This window comes from Echinops telfairi, unplaced genomic scaffold (genome assembly GCF_000313985.2).
Source record: "Echinops telfairi isolate 266 unplaced genomic scaffold, ASM31398v2 ScPeMD7_1;HRSCAF=3_0, whole genome shotgun sequence".
Lineage (NCBI taxonomy): Eukaryota > Metazoa > Chordata > Mammalia > Afrosoricida > Tenrecidae > Echinops > Echinops telfairi.
In genome coordinates, this window is record NW_022103896.1 from 40,706,997 (window position 1) to 40,718,978 (window position 11,982).

Below are 11,982 nucleotides of genomic sequence, written 5' to 3' on the forward strand. Positions count from 1 at the left end.
TTAGGAAAGTGGTTTTTTGTTGTTGTTGTTTTTAATAATCCCTTCCTCCTAAGAACCTAATTGAACTCTATACAATCTTTCACGCCACCCCACCCCACCCCCCTACCACCAAGAAAACACGACTGGCCAACATTTTCTCGAATTCGTATATACTTGTATAATTTTAATATTTTGCTTTTATTATAATGCTTACTCATTTACATTGCTATTCAGTTTAAAGGTTCTCATTAGAAACAGCGTTTAAAGTTGCGTATAAAATCCCTGTCCTCACAAGGTATCACAGAATGAATGCGTTGTTACACTAGAGGAAGCTTTTCTAGCTGTCTAGTACTGCGGCTAGCAGCCCAGTGTATAGCCACTACACCAAGCATTAGGACCCACCATTAGGACCCACCAGTGTATAGCCCACTACACCAAGCATTGGGACCCACCATTAGGACCCACCAGTGTATAGCCCACTACACCAAGCATTGGGACCCACCATTAGGACCCACCAGTGTATTACCCACTACACCAAGCGCCAGGGAGAAAGGGACTGCTGCCTGCCCACCATAAAGATCTACCGCCTTGGAAACCCATGGGACAGAGCTGCTGGGCCATATAGGGTCACTACAGAGTCAGAATCCAATTCTTGGCAGTGAGTGAGTGTGGGGCTATTGTTTAGTTGGTGTGAAAATCAAATCCTATTTGTCCTGAGACACTAGAGTTCAAACACCTGAAGCGTGTGTTTAGAGGAGCGGGAAATTGGTGCCTTCAGTTTGTAAGATAGTTTCCGTTTGGAGTCAGCGCTGCTTGTCGATCATACACCACTGTGCTGCCTCTGGGATGAGAGAGGCTGAATTATGTTTTAAAATGTGCTGTCTGAAAAAATGCAGCCAATATCAATTTGGGGTTATTTTGGGGGTGCTAATCATAAATAAACAAGTCAGTTTCAATGTGATAGGGCTGTGTTACCCCTCACACACACATCCCCCCCTCCATCATTTTAGGTTCAATAAGCATGTTAACATGATGACAGTGGCTCCTTCCTCCTCTTCCTTGGCGTATTGTGCGGTCTTTACCGGACGAACCCTGCAGTTCTAGCTTCTAGAGGGATAGAACGAAATCCCCCAGTGAGTCAGTGTTCATCTTTGTTATTCCTGCCAGAAACTTGTGTTAGGCCGGGTTGACTAGAGAAACAAATCCAAGGACACTCATCTATGTGTAAGAAAGCGCTTTATATCCAGATGTAATAATATATTCGGAAAACATCCCAGCCCGGTCCAGATCAAGTCCATGATTCTGATACTGGCTTATAAAATCCCTCTTCAGACTCACCCAACCACAAGCAATGATGCAAAATGCAGCAAGAGCACAGGCCAATGGGTGCAAAGTCTTGTGGCTCCAATGGCAGTGGACACATTTCCAGGGCTCTGGCAAGTCTCCAAGTGGCTCGATGGCAGAAAAGTAAAGCAGAGGGGGGTGGGGGTGGTCCCAGGACCCTCCTTAAAGGAGGTCACGCCCACATGGAGGCCCCATCAGGCTGTGCCCTGATTGACAAACTGGACTCGGCTCCTACACTTCAAGTTGACACGAAATGATGTAACCACCACAAGGCTGTTGTTAATGTTGTTGTTGGGTCCCATGGGGTCTGCCAAAGGTAGACTCCAGTACATAGCAGGGATTAGATACCAGACTTTCAAAATGTGAGAAATCATCCCAATGTGTATAAACTTTCCCAGGATGAGAAAATGCAGAATGGATCATTTGGTGGGGGACCTGACTGTCCTCAGGCTCTGCAATAGAGATGATTCAGGCCACCATCCACTTAATGGCCCACACGGCTCTGGAACAACCACCCAACGTGAACACACGTTCATGTCTCTGTATGCGCAAGCTCTGATATCGCTCGTCATCGGGAAAGCATCTCTGAAGGGTTAGGTGTCACCAGGAACAATAGTCGTCTTCCCTCGCCTGTTGCCTGGCCCTCATCGCCCCTTCACGCCAATGCCTTCAGTGACTGCATCTGTAGGATCGTTTGCCTTAGTGGGAAGTTGGCTGAGTAGCATTTCCATAGGGAGGGACTACCAATTTGGCCCCTTTACAAGTTATGCTCAATTTGTAGAGAATGTTTGCATGAACAAAAGACTTAAGTCTCTAAAATTTGGTCTTTTTCATTTTATTTTAAGGTATGACATTGGCATTTGCAGGAACATACTTATTGGTGAATTTCGCTCCAAATATAACCCAGGCGATCTCAGCAAGAACAATACAGTATTTCTTTGTTGGCTGGCAGTTCATGATCTACATGGTAAGACTTGCAAGTGTTTTGCTCTTTCAGAAACTGCATTAAACTGGCCACCGATGCATTCAGATGCTAGTGGGTTTTTATCATCTTTTCTGCTCAGCACTAATATCTCATTAGAATTTAAATCTGTTTGCTTTCCAACACTAAGTCAGCCATAGAAGTACCCCCTGTCGCTGGAGCAATTTCTACAGTGGCTACTCACGAAAACCCCAGAACAATGTTTTTAAAACAATTTGAAATGGAGTGGGTGGGGGTCGGGGTGCAGAAGGAAAATTATTTTCCAAAATCAAGAAGCAGTGCTTCTCCTTGAGCCTCTTCTTGGCTTTTCAGCTACCCTCATGCCGGTCCACAGTTTCTCTCTGGCTAGTCTTACCCCAAGAAGCCCTAGGGGCGTACAGGTAAATGTTATGCGGTGACACACAAGGTCAGCAGTTCAATAGCAGCAGCTGCTCCGAGGTAGAAAAATGGGGCTTTCTACTCCATAGAGAGTTACAGTCTCAGGAACTGACAGGGGCCGTTCTTCCCTGTGGTAGAGGGTCACTCTGACTCAATGGAAGTGAGTTGTGCATTTGAAGCCACCCCGGGCTTATGGTGGGCACTTTCTTGTTCTATGCCAACTCCTCTTCTCGTGCTGTGTTCTAGCTGCGTACTCATCCAGGGTCTTCTAGGGCGAGCCCATTGCCCGCCCCCCCATCCCCCTTGCATATAGCTTTCAACTCCAGGTCTGTGTCTCCTTCTCAGGCCTCTCTTGAGCTCCAGAGCTATGTGCCCATCTGCCTATCTACTTACTCAGCTCTGCTTGGATGCCTCCTGGTTCCTCAGACTTATCATCAAACACTGAGGTCCCTCAAACTGTCCCTTTCTTAGATGTCCTGTAAGCCTCCCAGATGGGAAACCTGAGCTACACACGACTCCTCCCACACCCTTATCCCTGTCTCCCCAGTCCAGCTGGGCTGTTCCTTGCTTGCACAATGCCAGCAGCCCCCTCATGAACCTCCTGCCCCCACCCCCACCCCACGCCTGCAGCTCACCATTACCACCATGGCTACAAGTCATCTCCTAAACAAGCCACAGATAGGCCACAATTAGCCTAACACTCGGTGCCATGCTGTAATATAGCCCTATAACTCAGTGCCATTGTGTCTGTCTGCTATTCGTTCTACCAGGAAACACCCTCCCCCACATCCCTCAACCCATCCCTCAACCCCTTGCCATCCAGCAGGCTCACCGTCCCTGGCTCTGAAGATATTGCTACACTTCTCACAGCTTGGCCTGCACTGTGCTTCAATGGCCTATGTACCGCCTGTTTTATTCCCATAGACTGTGTGCTCCTTCAGGGCAAGAACAATTGCTGGCCACAATGTTCTCTCAAGAAGTCCTGGTGGCACAGAGCACTGAGCTGCTAACCATAGAGGTGCAGGACCCACCAGCCCCTCCACGGGAAAAAGATGAGACTGTATACTCCCGTAAAGATCAGGTCTCAGAAACGCAAAGAGGCAGTTCTATTCTGTCCTGCAAGGTCAGAATTGGCTCGATGGCAGTGAGTTTGTTTGTTTGTTTCTAAATTATAACCCTGACCTTGGATCTCACGAACCTCATTTCTACCCAAGCTCTGCCACTTCCTACCTCCTACTCTTACCCTCAGCCACTTTTATAACTGGGCTTGCCAACTCACATTAACCGTCCTCGGATTGCTCCTCCTTTGTGGCTCCCTTCTCCCCCATTCTGTCTTCCTCCTCCACCACTGTTCCCAGCCCTCTACCCACCCCCAGCATCCACCCATCAAACAGAAACACATGGAGGCTTTGATCTCTGGGATTTACTCCTGTTCTTTGTACTTGGTTGAATGGCCTCCACTTGAAGTCCTACCAACACAGCATGACACTGAGCCTCCAGGCACAACTAATTCTGCATGCACAAGGAAAAGGGTCACTGAGGCTGTGACCAGAAACAGACTAGCTAGAGTTGAATCCTTGGGAGATTAAAGACCCATCAAGACTTATTTCCTGGAGTAAACTGCCTTGTGGGATAATGATGGGGCTTGGATTGCTTGAACACCAGAGGAAACGTTTTAAAAGAACACATCTATTTTTTTTAATTAAACCACTGATTTCCATAAAAATGCATCCTAAAATTCATGCTATTTTCCCATTTTTTAGAGTCAGCTTTTGTAATAAAGTTATTTTTTTACTTACTCACTCATTCATTTAACAGATTATATACTTGGGTTATGAGACAGAGTTCCTGAAGCAGAAAGTTTCTATGAATACAGAAAGCTAGTTTTCCATTACAGTCCTAGAAGAGATACGCATTCCCATAGCATTTTATCTTATATGGAGAGAATGAAAATAAATTTGAAAGTTGATGTCCCAGAGGAAAATGTAAACAATCCCTGATATTTATAAGGTAGCATAAAATCAACTTTTAAGGAAGTTATATTGCATCGACTTTGGCTGTAAGAGGATCCCTGGTGGTGTAGTGGTTAAGCACTGCTTACAAACAAGAAGGTCAGCAGGTGGTACCCACCGGCAGCTCGCAGAAGAAAGGCCTGGAGGTCCACTCACATAAACATCACAGCCTTAGAAACCCTATGGTCTGTCCTATATGGTCTCTGTGAGTGAGAATTGGCGAGACAGGATTGGGCATTGGCATTAGATAGCTGGATGATATTAGTTGATGCAGAATACAATTTTACAATCCCATTTTTTTTGACAATTTACATTTATTTCACATCACAATCTCTACTGCTAGCTTATTTATTATTATTCTTCACAAGATCAGTTTTTATTTTATTTTTAAAAATCATTTTAATGGGGGCTCATATAACTCTTATCACAATCCATACATACATCCATTGTGTCGAGCACATTTGTACATTTGTTGCCATCATCATTCTCAAAACATTTTCATTCTACTTGAGCCCTTGGTATCAGCTCCTCATTTTCCCCCTCCCTACCCGCCCCATGAATCCTTGATAATTTATAAATTAGTATTATTTTGTCATGTCTTACACTGTACGACATCTCCCTTCACCTACTTTTCTGTTGTCTGTCCCCCAGGAAGCAGGTTATATATAGATCCTTGTAATAGGTTCCCCTTTCTACCCCATGTTCCCTCCACCCTCCCGGTATCGCCATTTCACCACTGGTCCTGAGGGATTCATCTGTCCTGGATTCCCTGTGTTTCCAGTTCCTATCTGTACCAGTGTACATCCTCTGGTCTAGCCTGATTTGTAAGGTAGAATTGGGATCACGATAGTTGGGGGGTGGGAGTGGGTGGGTGAGGAAACATTAAAGAATTAGAGGAAAGTTGTATGTTTCCTGAATTTCAAATATTTTTCATTTCCTTCATTATTTGACCAGTTCTGAAAGGCAATACAGGTGTGCATTGTACATGATATCATGCAAAAATCATTTAGGTGAATAAGACTGCAAAGAATAGTCTTAATTACTATAATTATGATCTTTGCAGACATGATTTGCAGGAAGAAAAAAACAGACTCTAGCACATATTAACTACTGATGTTTAACAGGTTTAAACAAAACTTCAGCTCACAGTGTTAATCTACAATCGATCTCTTCTGGAGTCTTTCGAGATGTGACAATAGAATGAATTTAATTCCACACTTAGATAATACAGAGCTGTTCCCTTGAGAGGCTGATGCTAATCAAAGAACCAGCTGTCAAGTTACTGCCAACTCATGGCATCCCCACATGGATCAGAGTAAAACAGTGCTCTGTGGGGTTTTTATGGCTAATTTTTCAGAAGCAAATTTGCTAGGTGTTTCTTCCAAGAAACCACTCGATGGACTCAAATCTCCAACCCGTTAGCTCGTGGTTGAGCACATTGAAGTTTGCACCACCATGGGCCTCAGAAATGCTCTTTACTGTCCCAGTGAATTGCCCTTTGTCAATCCCTATTCTACAAGTGATTCGTCCCTTCTAATCCTCTGCTAAAAAACAAATGGCGTTGTTTTCAAGGTCAAACTAGAATAGTATAGATTGTATGGGCATCCCCTCCTCTAAGAAATTTAGCTTGGTTGGCATGTTAAAATCTAGGACAAGTCTTTTTCCATGAGAGCAAAAGAACTAGATGGTGCCCAGCTACCATTACTGAACATTTTGATCCAAGTTCTATAGAAGAATCCTGATCAAAAAGGGTGGAATACAGGACAGAATTTTAAACTTTCATAGACTCCAGATTTTCTGGAACTGTGGCTGCAGAGCAAACTCCTGAAACTATTGCCCCGAATGAATCTGTAAACATTGAATATACAAAATATCCTTTGAAGTTTCTTTAAAACTAAATGTCTAGCTTAGCTAGTCAAACAGGTCTCCCTTAAACGTTATTTTCTTTTAGCAACAAACAATATGAGATCAAAGAAGCCCTGGGTGCCCTGGGGATAAACACTGGGTTTTGCTAATAGCAAGGGCAGCAGTTCAAAACCACCAGCTCCTCCCAAGAGAAAGTTGAGGTTGTCTCTTCCAAGATTTACAGTCTCAGAAATCCCAAAGGAGCCATTCTCATTTGTCCTGTGAATTGGGATCAACTTGACAATGGTGAGTCTTTTGGGTGCATGGGATCAAGGTGAGAACAATAACTGTTTAATAAATTAAACAGGAACCTTAGGGGATACAGAGTTTATGCTAACGGGGAAGAGACCGCTCTGAAATGGCAGACAGTGTGTTAGTCTGGGCAGACTAGAGAAACAAATCCACAGAAACTCAGATATGGATAAGAGAGAGGTTTATATATGGGGTAACTATACATTCAGAAAATATCCCAACCCAGTCCAATCCAAGCCCTTAAACCTGACTTAGCCCATATATCTGACACCGATTTACAAAGTTCTCCTCAAACTCACAAAACACACACAATGACACTGAATGCAGGAGGATCACAGGCCAGCGGGTAGAAAGTCTTTGAATCCAGTGGCAGTGTAAGCATCTCAGCGCTGGCAGGGGTCTCCACAGGTTTCTCCAGCACCCAGAGCTGCATCAGGGTAAGTCCATGGCTTCTCCTCCAGGATGTCTCCCAGGAAGTGAGCCTTGCCAGCTAAGGCAGCCGCACCCTGGTCTGACCATCAGAGAACAAGAGATAGAGAACCAGAAAAGCGAGGCTCACTGAGTCATTTATCTCTCTGCCTTTCAATTAATCCCACGTGTGTCTATCGGCCAGGTTGGCACAATAAACCTTCACTATCTCAGACGGGCCGGTTGCACAACCCCAGCATGTAATCCGTGCATGTAAACCCGGTTGAATGGGTATATGCTTTGCTCTGTGGGTTCTCGACAGTAATAACAAAAAGTAGAGAAGTCCTTCGGGAAAGAGGCCAGTTTAATGCTGTTAATCCAGGCTTACTTGACCAGGTTCCCTTTTCTAGAAGGAAGGCCCTTTCGGTGAGTAATGCCTCCCAGGGCCAGCGTCCTGCAGAGTCCACCTTGGGAAACACATCCCAGCCCCTCCATTCCTTCTCCTCCTCGCCGTCTTCCTCAGAACCATTTTGCCTACCTGATTCTCCTGCAGACTGTTCAGACGCGATCCGCTGTGAACAGAACGCCCTTCGCACAGGAAGCTGTGCGATGCTCATTTTCTCCCTGCTAGACAAAAATAAGAAGGAGAAGAAATCAACAGAAGCAGGGCCCAAACCTGTTGTTTGGTGTACTGCTACACCCCAGGCTGATTAAGTCAGCCTCTCCCCTGGTGCTGCTGCCAAACCACAGCAGGTGTTAAAAAATCTGAAGGGAGAAAGCTATTTATGATCTGGGAGCAACAATCAAGCCGCCACTGGGGATCACTTCTAGTAACTTCCTGAATAATGTGGGCCTGTTACAGGTAACCGCAGAATCTTCCAGAACACCCTGCTTTCCGTCTCCTCTCGCCAAGGAGACGGTGGTCAGCGGCCCCACCTTGGATGATTTGGGCCCAGGTCCCCCCTCCCCTTAGATAGAAGGGGTAAGTGAACATCGAAAAGGGAGTGGGGACAAAGAATTGAAAATAGAATGGCATAGAGCTGCATTTCAGATCGGAAATATGCATGTAACATTTTTCAGTGTAAACTGCTGTATGGTTCTTATTTGACTGCTAACCACAGGTCGGGGCTTCGCACCCACCCAGCGGTACGGCAAACGGCCAGGAAATCTGTTCCCATAACATTACAGCCTTGAAAACCTGAGAAGCAATTGTATTGTAGTCTGTAACGAGTGAGGTCGCCACGAGAAGAGATTTTCTCACCGGCAACTACCGCAGTTGAGCTTTGTTTAAATTTCAGACACTGAAGATGGTCCGAGAGGAGAGGCAAAGAGGCGAACAGGGAGCAAAACAAAGACATAAAGCCTCCGCTGTGTTTTCCTAAGAGACCCGCCCAGCCTCTGTGGCACGGCGCCCACTTACTTCCTTGCACATCCGCACTGTGGGAGTCTTCTACAGCCCCTACGGTCACCAACACTGGGTAGTTCAGCCTGGCCTTAGCTACTCAGCCCCGGCAGGTCCTGCCATTGACCTGCACAGCCGCCGCCCTAGGTGGGGAACACAGCTAGGCTCTGCAGCTGACAGATGGGATACCTGAGGCCTTGGGCGGCTCAGGCATGGGTCCTGGAGCCACATCAATGCCAAGTGGCAGAGCTCCAGGTCCTCCCCATTTTGACCCAGCAAGGTTGTGGCATCGTATATCACAGGGTGTGGATACACCTGCCTCCGATCCTGATGCCGCATTCTTCCCACAGCTGAAGCGCTTGGGTAATTTAACGTCTTGTGCCTTTAGTTTCCTTATCTGTAAGTGGGGACGATGGGGGACTCCAATGGTTCGGTGGTAGGATCCTGGCCTTCCGTAGGGGAGACCCAAGTTCCGCTCCCAGCCAACGGGTCTCACCGCACGCACAGCCACCGTGTGTCTGTCGTGGAAGGCTGTGTGTTCCCGAGATGTGCAATGGGTCTCTGCGAGCTTCTATTCTAGCATGAAGTAGGAAGAAAGGCCTGCCAATCTCCTTGTGAAAATCACCCAGTGATTCACAGTGGTCCGATCCCTAGAGCATCCACACAACAAGCGGCTAAAAATGGGATGGCTGTACTGTCTCCCTCCAAGGTGCTTGTGAGAAGCAGAGCGCAGCGCAGGCCTGTGGGAAGCTCACAGTCAGTGCTGTGCTCCGTGAGAAAACCTGCAGAAATTACAGCTTCTCTAACGTGGATATTTCCAGACAGAGGGGAGGGAAATGCTCGTGGAAGAAATGAATAGTTCATTCCTGAGAGCTGGGTGACCTCTCGGCATAAGGCAGAACTCCCATTCCTTGAGTAACGGGAACTCATGTTTTATTTATCGGAAGCCACAGAGATGGAATTTGCGCACACACACAGAAAAAGAGTCCTTTGTGGTTTGGGGGAACTGATAACATCTCTTTTTCTCTAGCCCAGAAAGCAATAATCCGGTACGGGAATAGATTTCTCTGGAGTGCTGTGCGTTAGCCCTGGAAAAGCTGTCCTATCTCCACCCAGGAAGACAGCGGCCCCGCACACACGCTGCCCAGGGGGGCTTGTCATTGTCCCACGTGAGCAATGGAAGCCTGTGGCGAGGGGAGGCAGCCAGCAGGGTTATTTCTGTCCGTGACGATGAGCTGTGCAGGGGTGGGGACACGGCGTGTTTTCATGGCGCATTAGGGAAGGCACGGAGATAAAACTTTAATAGCCTTTGTGGCACAACACGATTGAGTGAAAGACTTGGCAAGTTAACCCTACCAGGGACAGTCAAAATAAGTGGCTTAATTTACCCAGGAGGAGAGAAGGCTAAGTGATCATTTGATGCTCTCTATGAAATGAAAAGTTTCTTAAATGAGGATGATCTTCCCTCCTGCAGAGACTTAAAGGGAAGACAAACAAAAAACAGTGGAACAGTTGAGATCTACATTGATTTAATGTAGTAAAATTAAATAATAGGAACAGGAAAGGCCACGCCTTTTGTAATTTTCCATAGTAAAACTAAGTGGGAGTCGTACTTTCACTGGCTCCAACATAACAATTGTGAGGATGGCACAGGACCGGGCAGTGTTTTGTCCTGCTGCACATAGAGGGTCGCTATGAGGTAGAACTCACGAGACAGCATCTAACAATACTCATAGCCACCCCGCAGGACACCGCCGAACTGCCCTTGTGGGTCTCCAAGACTGTAACTCTTCACGGGAGGAGAAAGTACTCTCTCTCCCACAGACAGGCTGATGGCCTCAAACTGCTGACCCTGCAGTTAGCTGCCCAGCGTGCAACCACTCACCGTCAAGGCTCCCCTTCCCAAGAAAAAGGGCCCAACCGAATGTTCCGGTGATAGAACAAGATCACATGCAAGTAAAACTTTGCTGAATGTCATCCAACAGTGGTTGCAGCAGTCCATTGACAGGGATAGTCCTCAGTCATAAAGGGAAATGAAATTCTAATCCAGGCTGCAACCTGGGTGTTCCTTGAAATCATTCGGCTGAGTGGAAGAAGCCATACACAAAAGGCCACATACTACATAATGTCTCTTTTACAAACTAAATTAGACAAACATATAGAGTCAAAAGCAGATTCGTAGTAACCAGGGTGGGAGGCAGGGGGAGAGATGGGGACTTAATGCTTAAGGCTTACTGAGCTTGGGGTCATAGAAACATTTTAAACATTGATAATGGGGGTGGCTGCACAATGTAATTAATGTCACGGGTTGTACACTTCAAGATGGTTAAAATGACAATTAAAAACAAAATGAAGGGCACTGTGATTGGCACAGAGTCAACCATGCAGGGGCAGATGGGCAAGATGAGTTCCCAGAAGTCGGCAGAGCTTTAAAATTCAGGGAGGTGCCTTTGGGTTTGATTTTAAATGTGATGGGAAATCATAGATTTTAAGCAAAGAAAAACCTAGGTCCAGCTCCTATGTTAAATACACGTCTCATCAAGCATGCATCTCCTAGACCAAGGATGCAGTAAATTAGGAGCAAGAATGAGTCTACTGGTATGAAGTCCGAACAGACACAAAAGTCAACAGAGTATTGTTTGGAGGGGAGGGGAAGCGTGGACCTATAAATGTGATAAAGAGAATGAAGGATAAACACAAAATTCTGTGGAAGCTGTGGAGGAAGGGGTTCCTTGGGGAAGGGAACAGGGAGGCTTTCATGGTCCTGGTAGGTTATTTCTTTTTTTTTTTTTTGGTAGGTTATTTCTTGATTGAGGTAGAAGGCGAGGCAGCTCTTGACATATTACTATAAATATCTTTCATGTATGCCATACAAATGAGGGCTTCGAAATGGTACTCCAAGATCATGGAAGTTTTTTCCCATTAACTTTTTGAAGCTCCTCTCATATATTCATCTCTATTACATGAGATACTTCATTGTCCAAAGATTGTTTTTAAGCCAGTTCCTCTAACGGCTCCATGGCTGGATTGTAGAGACGCAAGAATGAGTTAGAAACGATTCCGTCACCCAGAGAGATGATGGCCGAGGGGGAGAAGGGAGACATCTGCAGCTCCCTTTACCAAGGAGTGCGGGAAGACAGCGGGAAGGACAGGCTGGGGTGGTGGAAAACCAAGGGGTGAGTGGTGCCCAGAGAGTGTGATCGGTCTATCAGACATGCATGTGGACTTATCCAGTAAACAGTTCAATGATAGTGGATGGGCTACCTAGTCTGCACCAGAGACCTAGACTTGGCCATCCCTGCTGTAGAGATGGTGTTGAC

At 46.2% G+C, this 11,982-nt stretch overlaps 1 protein-coding gene across 1 annotated transcript in view; it reads left to right on the plus strand.

Annotated features, from left to right (window-relative positions):
* NIPAL2 (NIPA like domain containing 2) overlaps window positions 1-11,982 on the plus strand; it is a 102,742-nt gene that overhangs the window by 71,084 nt on the left and 19,676 nt on the right. The window contains exon 6 of the mRNA XM_004697701.2: window positions 2,169-2,290. Within this exon, the coding sequence (XP_004697758.1) occupies window positions 2,169-2,290 (122 nt within the window). The remainder of the gene's footprint in view (window positions 1-2,168; window positions 2,291-11,982) is intronic.